The sequence below is a fragment of the Aptenodytes patagonicus genome, chromosome 3, assembly GCF_965638725.1.
Source record: "Aptenodytes patagonicus chromosome 3, bAptPat1.pri.cur, whole genome shotgun sequence".
Lineage (NCBI taxonomy): Eukaryota > Metazoa > Chordata > Aves > Sphenisciformes > Spheniscidae > Aptenodytes > Aptenodytes patagonicus.
The window spans coordinates 8,914,894-8,929,660 of record NC_134951.1 but is presented as its reverse complement, the minus strand read 5'-3'; the positions used below and the strand labels follow the sequence as shown (position 1 = coordinate 8,929,660).

The window sequence follows — 14,767 nt, the reverse complement described above, 5'->3', positions numbered from 1 at the left end:
ATGGCAGTACTCGCAAAGCTCAATGAGGCAGCATGCACTAGCAACGTCACCACCACTGACAAATTGATAGATTGTGTCTCAGCAGTCGTATTCACGTGGTGAACACAAGCAAGATGAGAGTCACTAATGCTGCATGGGAACTCTGTCAGGGGTGAGGAGCAGTCATCCAACTTTTCCCTTCCCACACCTATGGTATTCTTGGAGGTCAGTAGAGCAGAACTGCACGAGCACTGTCTAGTTCCTCACCTATTGGAGGGGCCTGGTATCTTTCAACAGTTTTTCTCTGTCTGAGATTATATGGCCGATCATTTTCTTCTCCCTCGGCCTCTTCTACTTCTATATCTCCATCTTCTTCCTGAGACTCTGTTGGGGGGGGAAAATATTTTCAGAACACTTCTACTTGATGCCAGAGCTATCTTCACCCTAAAAATTAACATTTTAATGGTCACTGAGAATTATTCCCCTCCTATTAATTAACACTAATTGGCAAATCACTGGAAATTTGAAAAGCAAGATAAATCTACAGCACATTGTCAAACTGCCTTCTAGTTTCCCACAGAAGGTTCTGGAAAAGCAATAGAAAGAAAAATAAATGTAGTCAAATTCATTTTAGTGGTAAAGTGCTTCAAACATCACTTCTACCCACTATCTTTTTCCTTCAACAATTGTCCTTCAAATTAAGAATAATGCCTTTCTTCTCACTCTTTTCCCATAAGAGCCTCAGAAAATCAAGTATTTGACAGAACATGAAAATAAGTACAACTTTACAATTCACAATATAATTTTTACACAAAGCAAATAAACACACTGTATAAAAGGTATCACCTAGGTCCATCTATTAACAGGATCAGTATTTCTATCCATGAATCTCAGAATTAACACTGCATTCTTATTAACTAGGACGGACCATACCTCCTACAGCAGTTTCAGTTCAAAATTGAAACACACAACACTGAACGCTGTATGGATCCCTGAAGTTTGAGTCTGATTTCTTAAGGAAGCCAAGCATGCTGTTGATCCTGCCATCAAAGTTAGCCATAATCCCTTCTTTCTCAATACTTTTTGAACCCACTGGCCAGTTGCATCCAAATTTTTAAAGGAAGGTAGAATTTCAAATACAGTTGTGTGTCTACAAGCCTTCTAAAATTCAGTGGATGGATAGAAAACAGAGACTTTAATTAATACCTTCTGCAAAGGAAGGATGCAGAACTATTACACATTCTTTCTGGTAACTGCCACCCAGCATGAGAAATTGCGAGTCAGTCAGAACATGTATAGTTTTAGACTACATGCATCACATCCTGGCTTCCACCAGAGGATTGTTACAGGGAATATAAGGAAAGTTTCAATTGCTTAGTGTTACAGAAAACAGGAGTAAGGGAACATAGTATATAAACATTTAGAAACCAGGGTTTGTTCTGCTACTTTCAGATAAGCCTGCTTTTGTTTAAAGAAACCTATTTGTAGAGATCCCTAAAACTTCTCCTCCTTCTAAAGAGGAGGAATCCTTCAGTGTGTACTTATTTGCAATAGTCTTGTTAATTGGTCTATTTAATAACTCCAAATCCAGATCCAAAACCAAATTACTTTCTGCAGTGCAATATATGGCTGCCTTATGTTGAGGAGAGCTTTGTTTTATAAGTATTTCAGACAAACCCTTACAATTCTTTACAACCCATACCTTCTTCTTCCCCTTCTGTGGACACTTCATGGTGGTTCTGAATCCCATAGCTATTTCTCCTCAGTGATTTCCTCCTTCTTTTCACTCGAGAATACATATCCATGTTTTCCTGGAATAAAATTCACATACACTCCTATCAGTACTGTCCCATGTCACTCACAGTGTTAGCCCACAGTTCAGTAAGTAATACTCCACACAATCTCTAGCCCCCAAGCCTTTTTCCAACAGGCCTCCACAGGCATACTAGAAAAGCAGTCTCATTTAACAGGTGGTAAAATAAGTGTCTCAGTACCTAGTCCATCTAATACATAGTTAACATCAGTAACAAGGTGTTTTAGGGAACAAAGCAGATGACAGTCCCTGGTCCTGTTTTCAGACTACCAGAGTGTGCTTCAAACCAAAAGAGAACCACCACAGTACCTCATGAGAGCACAGAAGTCAATTCATCAATAAAGAAAACATGATTTAGTATTATATCCATGAGTTTTGTTCTGAATTTATCAAGTTTTTTTAATGTTATCCACTGAAGAAGATCTGAAACCTTTTGACAGAGCTACAGACAAATGTATGGAGATGGCAAAAACACACATGCTCCCCCTTGATTTTACTTTTATTCAAGATCTGAGACACTCTGCACTTACAAATTCTGTATCTGTCCACATCCGTAGCCGTTCTACTTCCCCAGACCGCCTATTTCTCCTGATGTTAATATTATCCATTTCCTGTAGGACAGCTTCAGCAGTACTAAAATATATGCAACAGTTAACACACAAAAAATTCAGTCTTAAAATAGTAGACATCCAGAACTTTTTACACAGCATCCAACAACCTAACATATCTAATTCTATGGTCTGCTATGGCTATTCCAAGGTCTACAAGTCAACTAACTATACAAATGAACTGAAATCTGAAAATTTTAGGATAGCTTTTGAATCTCTCAATTAACTACAAAACCCAACCATAATAAAGAAAACTGAAAGATGAACCCACAGAATATAAACTAAAGAGTAAGCAAGAGAAGAAATGCTGATGCTATTAAAATTCAGGGTTCAAATTAGGCTGTAACATTTAAAAAACAAAATTTTAAATTTTTTTGCTCAGTGTAAACTGTAGCAAATAAATTTGTAACTGCTTAGATGTTAGATTAGGTGTCAGATAAGATTAAGTTTGCAGAATAAGAAAGTAAAGCTTTTTACCTACATAATTATAATATTGGGAAAGCAGCTAATGCCTCCACCCCATAAGCTTTAGAGCTTCTTACCCTGGCCTCAGAAAGACACTAATACATAAAGGATTTTTTTTTTTTAAATGTTAAATCAGTAACACCTAGAATTTCATCATTCATTATTTGAGCTCACTACCATTTCTGATCTACTATTTAATTAGTCTACATTTTCATTATCAGAAGTATTTGTAAACAGCTGTCAAAACAATAGTGGTGTATAAATAATAACCTTGGCCAAGATGCTTCATTGCTAAGGAAGAAAACAGAGTATTTGCCAGGCCAAGTCAATCATTTGGCCACCCATCCTGAACACCTAGTTACTGCTCTCTATGGTGATTATGGTAGATTTCCACTGGAATTCTACTATAATTGTATAATAATTGTGAGAAGGCAGAAACTTTCACTTCTTTTTTTCAAGCTGTTTAAAAGTAAATCTAAAGGGTGAAATCCTGCCTAGAAAGAAGTCAATGGAAGTTCTGGTCACAGACATCAGTAATGTCAAGATTTCATTATGAGCACCCCTCTCAATTTTAAACAATTCTTCTAAAATATCTGTGATGTGTGACATAACCACTTCAAGTAAAATCATGCTATAGTTCGCTATCAAAGAAAACAGGTTTGGAGGGGACCTGGAAAAGTCCACCTGCTCTGCCAGGCAAGAACAAACTACACAATACCTAAATCATTCCTGACACATTTGTCTAACCTGTTCTTAAAAACCTCCAATGATTATGGGACACACTGTTATCAGTATAAGTTCATACATAGACTTCAGTACCATGATCTTATCAAATTACAATCTTCATGGTAGACTTTTTCCTATTGTTGATGAGGAGAGGGAGATTCAACTGCAACTAGAAAAATAAATGTAACTCAATATAAATTTTTAAACTGATACCAAATAGTTACTGAGTAAATTGAAAAAGAAAATTAAATTAATAAAAGATTCAACAGAATACATTTAACAATAACGATCATACTTGGCAATTAAATGTTCATGTTTAGATTGTTTTCCAAGCACTAGAGCAAGCAGTCTCTCACAGATGTGACTATTAACACCCATTTTACAGGTGGGAAAATTGAGACATATTAAGTGACCTGCCCAGGGCCACATAGAAATAATATTTCAAGAAAAGTATTTCTGGCTCCCATTCCTGTGCTCAGACCAGACCGTGCCTCCCTCTCTGACCTACTTTGTCTGCACAGTAAATGTCAAAAAGTGACACCCACCCTATGTGAATTACTAACAAATGGTAAAAAACAAAAACAAAAAAAAAGAAAGCTACAAACTTTTGATATTTTATGATCAAAATCATACAAGCAAAATCTAGAAAGCTTCCAAGCATTGTTGCTAATCACCAATTTACATCACATTTAGGGTACCACTACATAAACAGGTTACTAAGAAACAAACTAGGGTGTGGATTTACAGCACGTCAGCCACTCTGCAATAACCGCCAGCATGCACAGTTTTATCCAGGTGTAAACACAAAGTAGCTTACTCCTCAATGAAAGTCTGGTAAGCTGCTTTGCATTTAAAGCATGGATAACAAAGGCAGTTACAGCACAGGACCCAGCCTGTAACTCAAACCACAACCTAGCTTGCCTCAACGCTAATACATTCCCACAGTAAAACACATAGATGGCACTGGAAGACAGGGTTTTCTAACTTTTTAAAAAATCATTAAGATGCTTTGTGAATACAACTGAAGTATCCCCACATACCTGTTTACTAGCTGATCAAACAATAAACTCTGATTCAAAGTTTCAAATCTGTTTTTCCTGGACCGACAACTTTTTCTGACTTCTATATCTCCGTTTATGCAAGCATGGTCCCCATCTCCCTTTTTTTCCCCTCGAAGGGGATGGCTTTTGAGAGCTAAGAGAAATTTGTATTACTACTTCAAAATGCAGGAAACAACATTTTCACAAACAAGAATTAATAAGAGAATACTTAGCAAGGACAATAAACCAAAAGTTATGGAGCACAGTATGAGCACCCTTATATTCACTAAAGAAATATATTTTTTAAATTCCTATTGAAGTTGTTTTACAAGCTATTTCTTCAGACTCGAGCTTGTTTCCTTATATGATAATCTTATTTTATGATGAAAATTTGGCATTCAAATATCCATTCAATATTTTTAGGTTAACATCAATACTAAAATGCACAACTGGCCCACAGTTTCAACTCTTAGTCTTTCAAATACAGTATCAAAAGGTCAGATACAACACATTGATTTCACAAGCAAATCTATATCAGCTACTCTGTACAGTGCCAAACAAAAAGGGATCCCACTTCTGATTGTTCCTTAGGCACCACAATAAATAATAAAAATACCAAAAATGCTTAATGGATTAACGCTTACACAGAGTCAACACAGAACTAAACGAGACAGAATTGATGAAAAAGGGACATGAAAGACAAAGTGGTTTTAGCTGAGATATGCAACAAGATGGCAAGTTTGTAAGGTACAAGCATATAGGAAAACTGTTCAAGGTAGCAGGAGCTGCAGACAAGGCAGGTCTCTATAAAGCAATAGTAGAGTTAAGTAATGTTAAGAACCATAGAAGGCCAAATTTTAAATGAGCAAAGAGAGTAAGTAAATTAAAGAGACCAGCTGGGAGAGGAGGGCCAAAGTTAGTTCATAACAGTAAATTTGGGAATTAAGGAAAACATCAAGATCATGGCCAAGAGGTCTGAATTGAGAAGAGAAATGGAATTTCATCTAAGAATGTTCCCCATGTCCACAGAGAGCATCCAAGATGTTGACAGAAGAAAACTGAGCCAAAACAGTAACTTTTCTGGTCAAAATGGTCAGAGTAATCAATAAAGTTATTAAAAACATATGCAACTGAAAATCATTGACATAAAATTGTTAAATGTAAAAGTAGATACAAAAGGGTCCACTGTAATACACTTACATAAGCTACGTCCATTTGGTAGTGTAGCACCAGGCTGAGAAGTTAACCTAGGAAATAATTATATTAGACACACAAATAATATTAACACTCCTTAGCCAAAAGTTACATGGTGAAAATAGAACTTTAAACATAGAATGTTACACGATACACTACAACTTCAAAACCTTTGTGACACGTAGCCTCTGAAGAGTCTGCTTCATGCCCAACATTGGAATGAGGACAAAACTGCCAAATACCAATTATATGAATCCCCCCATTTATCTAAACATCTCTTTTGTTAATCCCTCCAATGTTCCCTCATGCCATGTCCTACTATTAACTTTCCCCTTAAGTTTCAGAACAGGATCTTGATATAGCTCTTCAAAGGCAACTATCATTCAAACACTTGGATAAACCAGTGGAAGCAAAAAGAGCTGTTTTGTACTCACAGAAAAAGAATACATTTAACAAAATCACCAACTTAAGTGAATGGAATTAATTTATGCTGGGTGTACTTAAAATCAGTAAAAAAAGATTTTCATGTTCTCTATCAATCTGGTATTTTGAATTTCTTTTTAAATTAACTTTTAGGAAAATTAAGCCTTACTACATCACAGTCCAAGACAAAAACGTATTCCAGAGTTTTCTGCAATTTTATTGTGTAAGCAATTGTTCCTTCATTCGCTTATCTTTAAAAAATTGAAAATATTCTTATTTATTAGACATGATTTTACTAAAAGATAATTTAGAGTAGAATACAAATTAACAAAAACTCTACAACCACTGGCAGACTGTTAAAAGTAATTTGTCAACATCGCTATGCAAAAAAGCGAAATAAATCAGGCAAAAGGAAAAAAAAAATTTTATCCCTCTTCCACCCTCAGAAACACTAAGTACTTTACAGACACATGAACTGTACGTACTGCACACCAGTACTGGATAGGGAGAAACTCCTTGTTCTCAAACTAGAAAACTGATGATGAATTTGATGAGAAAGAGAAAAAGGAGGGGAAATCTTAATAATACCAAATGCAATCTGAGCTTGAACATGACCAAGAGTTCAACAGACTACAAAGAGTTCAACTCAGAGGCACAGAAGATGTGGGCTTTGCTATTATATTCCTAAGAAATGTATAACAAATACTTACAAAACAAAGGTAACCTAAGGATTTTTGCAAGGGTTGGGTAGCAACACAGAAGATCACATTTACAAAAATCATGTCCACATCCAACTTTCCAATAACTTTTTTCTGGCCAGATATTTTAAGTACTTTAGAAACCACAACTGAAGAAGTGAAATTTGACTATAATATAGGTTTAGCAACAAAACTTTTGGGAAATGTCTTAGCGACTCAAGATCACTATTAGGCCCAGCGCTTTGGATTTTGGCACAAAACAATAAGAAAACCTCAAATGCAAAGACATGTCACAGTGGGTCTACATGAGTAACAACACAAGTTTCAGTATCCTGGCCAAATTTCATTTGACACAGTGATCTAAATTCTCCCAGCCACATTAAATATTTTTTTTTTCTCTTAGCATTTCTAATAGGTTCAGTACAAATCTACACTTATAAACAAAAGAAATAGAAGGTGCATGAGTTTCAATACATTCCCACATGACCATGGCACATAATATGCTATATTTAATTTATTCTGTTTTAAAAGGAAAAAACAAACCAAAAAAAGAGATTTATTTTAAGATTTGCATAGTATTTAAATATACTTCATCCTAGCAGACAACAGTCCAGTAGTGAATTAGAGTCATTCTTACATACAAAGCATTGCAAGAACGATTGTGATTTGTACATAAATATGAAATACATATGTACAAAAGAATCAGTATTAACTGAAAGTTCATGGCCCAGGAACATACTGTCTACACTGTCTCATAATTACTTGTAATCATGTGAAGAATCTTACGAACACAAGAATGCTTTGTAAAATATTGTTAATCGGAGTTATAAAATGAAACTAATTACTTCTTTTTCGAGTCGTACAAATGTGGCAGGATATATTTAATAAAATACAGTAATTTACTATAAGGACTTGAGTCCTTATAACCGAATAGGGAAGAGAGGCTGAAAACGACAATGGAAAGAAAGAAACTTGACCATTATCCATTCCCTAAAGATGAGGATAATACTGATTTCCTAATTAAAATGCCATGTCTTCTTATAGCTTGAGTACATAAAAATACCAATTAAGTCACTAAATTGGGATGTATCAAGAATCTAGAATTCAGGCTGCATCTCAAATAAAATTACTTTCCATTTTTGCACAAATTTGCATAGAAAGGAAACAGAGAGATGAGAGGATTGATGTAACCCATGTTCCTGGAGTCTTAAACTAGAAGAAAATTGTATTGAAATAACACGCTTCAAAAATACACTCTTGAGCGTGAGCTGCAGCTCACTGCAGAAATAGCGTAAGCGGGTTAACAATACAGGAAAAATTGGTAAGGCTTCATTTTTCTCTTGGCACCAAGTTACCTGGACTGTCCAGTTGAGATGCTCCATTCCTCTCGCTGCCCAGTACTGCGTGATTTTGATTTGTCTTTGCACACAGGATCAGCATGTTTTGAGGTACGTTTGGCGGGAGGAGATATGTGGCTATCACTCAAACTAGCATCACTACCTTCATCTTTCTGAAAAGAAAAAAAGCATCAGACCATACTTAATCGGCTCATTTGTATATACCCTTACAGAAAAAGAGGGAACTTAAGCTCAGTAACAGGGAAGTCTCTACCAAACTCTTAGTAACAAGTTTGTGTGAAATAGTAAAAATGTTTATTCTGAAAACATTACTGGAAACTAAAAAAATATTTAATTTTTAATATTAAACTTTTCTATAATATTTTACACTTATTTCTAAACAAGCATTCCATTTCTCTAACCCACTGTAGTTTTTATATCATACATGACACTGCTAACTCTTACCCTACTTGAAAAAGAACTAATAGTGCAAATAAAAAGAAAAAAGGACTGAGAAAAATAAAGATGCTTAGAAACACAGCATGAATTTATTCTACTGACATTATCTTTGTCTTTAAAATGCTTAAACAGTCACATTATGCTTTTCCTTCTTGTAAGAGTTTTACAACACCTTGTTCTCTTCTTTAGACTGTCAAACACGCAGCTAAGAGTAACTGAAAATGGACTTTATACTTTTACAGCACTTGTTGTCTAATGTGTTCATTAACAGCATTATACACACTAACAACATTAGTCTTAACACCTTTAAGAAGCACCTAAACACTACCAGAGGGGTTTTTTTTCCTGTTGTGTTTCTCAGAGGTAATGTAGACAGAAATTCAAAGACCATAGCAAGGGATTACTTCAGAGCTGTACTTAAGAAGTGGACAGACAGCAAACTTTGGAGGATCTGCTTCTGTTAAGGTGAACTACAAAAAAAAAAAAAAAAAATCAAAATTCTATAAACCACAGATTTTAGCTCATGGAAACAGTCTTGATTGAAAAACTAAACATCCTCTCTTGCAACAACAGAGTAACCAATTTCCGAATATTAAGGTCCAGGAATTGTCAGTAAGCACTTAAACTAAGAACAAAAGATAATTTTACTTATATGCAAGGAGGTGATCACGGAAGTCCCATTTGTTCATCAGGCTTATTAACAGTAACAATCTGATTTGTACTCCAGATCATTCAACATCATGATATCTCACGTGCTCAAGAAAATTAAAAAAAAAAAAAAGTCTTTTTCTTAAGAGAAGACGACAGACTATCATAGCACAGTATTTAGAAACTGGCAAAGCCTAAAGAAATCCAAACGTACGGGTGCAGTTCAACAAGACAGCTCAGCACCACCGAACCCAGGGGCTGGCCCATGCGCTCCCTTGCCTGGTTACACAGCACCACTCCAATCTCCTTTGATCTTCTTCTGATGGTTCTCTGAGCCACCCATAAACCAAATCAGCTCACTAGAGCATAAAAAGTCCACTTTCCTTCTGTTAGATTAGCTTTCTACCTGGTTAGTGAGCTGAATCATTTCAGTGAGGGATCAGAGAAGTACAAAAGATAATGCAAGAAAAAAAACACAAGGTGAGGATGGGACCACTGCCTGCAGGTACAGCAAGCTGCGAGTGACATGGGCTGACTACATCATGCCTTAACATTTATTTCTATATATATAAAAATTATATAAAAATATGTATTTATTTATATATATTAACAACTATTAACTAATATTAAATACTTACTATACTACTAATAAATTAATAAATATGGTATTATGATATAGTATTTATTTACTGAATATGTTATACGTTATTTTCATTTATACTATAAATACTTGTAAATACTCTTAATAATACTAAAAATACTAAATACTAAAAACTAGTATTAAATGCTAACCAGCCCATGTTCACATCTCATTTTAAAAGTAGTTTTAACTTTGATAATTGTTAGCCTATCAAGGTAAATCCAGGGAAAGAAAGAGGTCTATATTAAGGTTCAATCTAGGACTCATTTAACCCTAGTAAAAAACCAAACCAAAACAAAACAAAACCCACACTTTTTTCTTCCTCATTATTTCACTTCTTCAGGAAGTACATCAATGTAACTCAAAATAATGTCTATACTAGAAGATCATAATTAAAACTTTAAATTAGATGAAGCAAAATTTGGGATATAAAACTAAGACTTAGTCAAACTGCCAGCAGAGGTAACTACCACCATTCCTAAATACAAAACACCTGCACCTTGCATAGCACTGTAAAATACACATGCAGCCACCTAGCTGTTTTCCATAACACTCTGCAACTACAAAATACCAACTTTTCACAAAATGTTGATAGTGTACATATTCACTTCTGAATACTGTAAGCATTTGTGTATGTACTTTTTGCTTTAATCAGCCACAAGTTTATTTCTGGACTTACAGAAATACACCATTGCTAAGTCAATTTTAGTAGCTACTTTCTGAAACTACAAGAGCTACCCTGTGCAGGATAGAAGCAGAGTTTCAAGGTAAGCCACAGAACCAGTTTTAAACCGGCTAGACGAGACAGAGAAAATGAAGCTAAGAAAGAGGAACAAGCATGTAACGAAGCTTTATGAGGGCTAACATTAAAGCTGTTTTGCAAGCAGTGAAACTAGTAATGCTTAGGTTCCTATACTCCATCTCTACTCCTTCCCATGCAAAAATCCTAACTCCTCCCAAGTCTCCTATGACCACTTTTCTCTGCATCTCCTCCAGTTCCCTGCCTCTGGTCCCAAGTCTCAAACTTAGCTAGTATTCCTCATTTGCCCTGTCTATTTATCGGTCAAAGGCAGTACACCCATGTAGTTACTTCTGAGCTATGTGCATGCCAAGTGGTCAGCTGGCGGGTAAAACAAAATATTAGCGATTAACCTGGAGACAAAATCTGCTACTTCAGGTCTCCCTCTGCTACCGAGTTACTATTATTCACAAAATTTATAAAAGCCGAGTATCTTTGAGATCTCTAATACTGTCAAATGAACAGATGCTGGCCAACAGCTTCAAAAACTGGAAGGGCAGGCTAACCGTCAATGTGATCACATCAGTGCAACTGCCTAAGGAACTAGACTAGCAATGAAGTGGTTTACTTAACAGAGGCAATAATTTCTGGTTATTCTTTGTTTAGGATATTATTTTCAGTTGAGCCTCATTTGTCTGCATATTAACTCTACACAGTAACTTAGCAAGTACAAGCAAGTCTAAATTTTAAGGTAGTCAAGCCCAAATACTAACTTAAGTTAGTACACCTGTGTAGAAGATGCAGTAACATAACAAAATGTTTTACTGTGAAGTAGTGCAAAGCTACTACAATGAGAAATCATTGAAATTTTAAATATATTAATAACAATCCAAGCTTCATTTTCCAGTTAACAGGCAATCTTAAAAATTCAAGCTCTAGGGAATCAAATCACACCTAGACTGCCATCCAGAACTTTCACCTACCTACAGTAAAATATGGAGATGGAGTTTTCATTACACTCAAGAGATTAGCCAAACTGGGATATGCTAGAACAAGAAAAGAAATTAATTTCAATCTGAGAAGCCTTCACAGAGAGCAGTCTATCCACTGCCTCCTTCCATTTATAGCAAAAGAGGTCTAACGATGCCACTGCACTCAACTTGCTCCCTCAAGTAACTGGGTCTCAAACCATTTATACATTCAGTGATTAAAAATAGTACTTCAGTTTCAACCCAGAAACTTATTACTTAACAGTACACATCATGAAAACGTTCTGGGACTAGAAAGTGAAAAGTATGACACAAGCATCAAACTTAAAAATTAAGAAATTAATAATGCAACTGCAGAAGTAGGAACCGATGCACTGAACTCAAAGCTCCTAATGAAACACTGGCACCGAAGCAAATGCACTCACATGCTGAGAGAATGCAGAGAATACGAATTAATAAAATCTTAATCATGTCAGAAATTGCCTGAAAGCATACCAAAGCCACAGAGAAAAAGCAAGCACAGAAGAATCAACAAATGAGTTTACATCATGTCAGGAAGTACAGAGAGGTAAACAAAATTTAGCGCAACTGTATTGATCTAACAGAAATGAGAGACCCACCAAACTCCAGCTGTGATCCAGAACAAACAGAACCCAGTGCAGCTTCTTACAGAAAGCACTCTCACTAATAATGAGTAAGGAAATAACTGGAGTTAACAGGATACCACCTGTGGTCTAGACTGGCAAAACATAGTCTTCATTATCTTTGGATTCAAGAGTAAAATGGAAAGTGACAGCTGAATGAATACCGCAAATTAGCTGTTGAGCTAAGATTCAACAGCAAGAGTCTTGCAGAGGTAGTGGGGCAAACTCTGGTAACATACCTTCACTGAAAGCAGTTGAATGATGGTAGCGGTAAATCTAGAAACCAAATCTAAAATGAATAAGTAAATAAAGCGATGAAGTAAATGTAGCTGCATACTTATCTCTGTTTTCTCTACTTTGTATGAAAAGGAGAAAGATGGAAAAAATGTTTATTGTAATTCTCATATTCATGAACAAGCTACAAAAACACTGATACACAGTATTACGTGTAGTCTCTTCCATATCCATCCCTAAATTTCAGAATAATAATTTGATACTAACAAAGCTTTATTTATAAACATTTAGAGACAAGTCCTTACGTTTTGAAAGAACACAAACTAGAAATCAATGAATAAAACTGACTTCTTCCTTCTCAGTCTATCCTCTTAGAAAAGAAGTGACTACACTGATCCAGTCTTTTAGCATGACTGAAGGACGCACGTATCAAAGGGAGTCCTCACCGACAATGGCTTGTCTTCAGGTGTATCACAGGGACCAGCTAGCTAAAGCATGATAGCTGATTAATTTTCAAGTTAAACTACAAAGACTACTTCTAGCATACTGAAGGGGAGGGGATAGGGATTTTTGTTTCTTCTGTTAAGTTTAAAGTAAGTTGAATCTCCTGGCCAAGAGAACGTCTAAAGAACTCCTCACTACACTGCTGGTCTGAACATTCCAAGACAACCATAATCCAGCAGTCTTGGTAATACAGGATGAGTATGAACTATCTCTATCACTGGCATCTCCAAGTACATGAACGCAAGGTCATCGAGTTTTTGAGTAAGGGGTGACGTAACACCCAAACCACAACCACACCTTGCAATTTCTGAAAAAGACTCCGTCTGGTCTGCCACAGGTTTAGCTGTATTAAAACACAGGTATGCAGACATGAATATCTGAGTTTTCCACCATGGTGAAACTTGCTCTCCTTGCCATACATTTTGTGGGTCACACCCTTCTTCTGACTAACTCTCTGCCACACCCAGAAAGTTAGCATGATTGCTCATACGACTACACAAATCAGACAGGAGAGTTTTCAAACTAGTGTTTTAAACCTTTCAGCATCTGTTTTTCTCTTTTCTATGACCTCTTCCCATGTCTAAGACATGAAATTAAGACACACTGACACAATCTTCAACTGTTTGATCCTATTCCTCCCCATTTTGTTAAAAGCACAAACTGTTTTAATTACTACTTCTTTTTGACCCACTGAACAAGCACAAAACACCCTGAAATTTACTTTTGTCTTAATAACGAAATAAACATTTTCAAGAAATCTGTTTCACCTACAGGTTTTCAAAAACCTCTACTTCTAACTTTAGTTAATTCTTAGCTTCTGATATTTAAAAGTAACTTTTTTCTCTCCATTTGACACTCTGAAAAGACAATGACTTCAGACATCTCTCAATCTTATTTTTACTAATTTTGGAGAAACTGAATCCAGGTCCTCCAGTTACGTCTAACATCATTTAAAATGTTATCCTGTGAATAACAACACATCTTCTCAGATGTCCCAGAATATTAATAATCTGGATTAGTATTTTAAAAGTACATGTGAAAAAAAAAATCCGATCTACCTTTTCCCCTACCCGTTCATGCAAACTTCTTGTGGAAATGGGCTGTCCATTAAAAGAAATAAAATACACACTCAGGGATATTTAATGCATTTAATAAACATTTTTATCCCACTGGTATAAAAAGATAAAAGTTGTCTTTCCAAAAATAAAACTTGTATTCATGAAAAAAACGTGATTGTGTCCCCAGCGTACCAGTTAAGCTGAACACTCATCTTTGCTCTCAGGTAACTATTCAGTTAACAAATAACTTGCTTTTTCTGCGTTTAAACTAGAACGTCGTTTCAAACATACCAATAAAATACACCAAAAACACTCTCTATCTGTCTGTCCAGTGATTCTGGATAAGCCACTTGCTGCCTTGTGTATCAGTTTCTGTAAAGGTAAAAAATATGGATTAAAATTATTAACTTCTACAAATTTATTGCATTAAAGATGTACTTTAAGATCTCTTGATGAAAGTTAGGTAAGAGCTAGGTATCCTTCCTAATGCATTTCTGGGCTAGGCATACTAAGCAATTAAAAAAATCAAAAGACTTCACAATCTCTTTGAGATATTTTCAGTTTTGCTC

The 14,767-nt window shown here is 35.6% G+C and overlaps 1 protein-coding gene across 3 annotated transcripts in view; it reads right to left on the bottom strand.

The window, feature by feature from the left end:
* ATAD2B (ATPase family AAA domain containing 2B) overlaps window positions 1-14,767 on the bottom strand; it is an 82,015-nt gene that overhangs the window by 58,262 nt on the left and 8,986 nt on the right. For all 3 annotated transcript variants that reach the window (XM_076332699.1, XM_076332701.1, XM_076332700.1), the window contains exons 2-7: window positions 8,302-8,456; window positions 5,832-5,878; window positions 4,632-4,785; window positions 2,323-2,425; window positions 1,682-1,790; window positions 247-363 (exon numbers count right to left, since the gene is read on the bottom strand). In XM_076332699.1, the coding sequence (XP_076188814.1) occupies window positions 247-363; window positions 1,682-1,790; window positions 2,323-2,425; window positions 4,632-4,785; window positions 5,832-5,878; window positions 8,302-8,456 (685 nt within the window). The remainder of the gene's footprint in view (window positions 1-246; window positions 364-1,681; window positions 1,791-2,322; window positions 2,426-4,631; window positions 4,786-5,831; window positions 5,879-8,301; window positions 8,457-14,767) is intronic.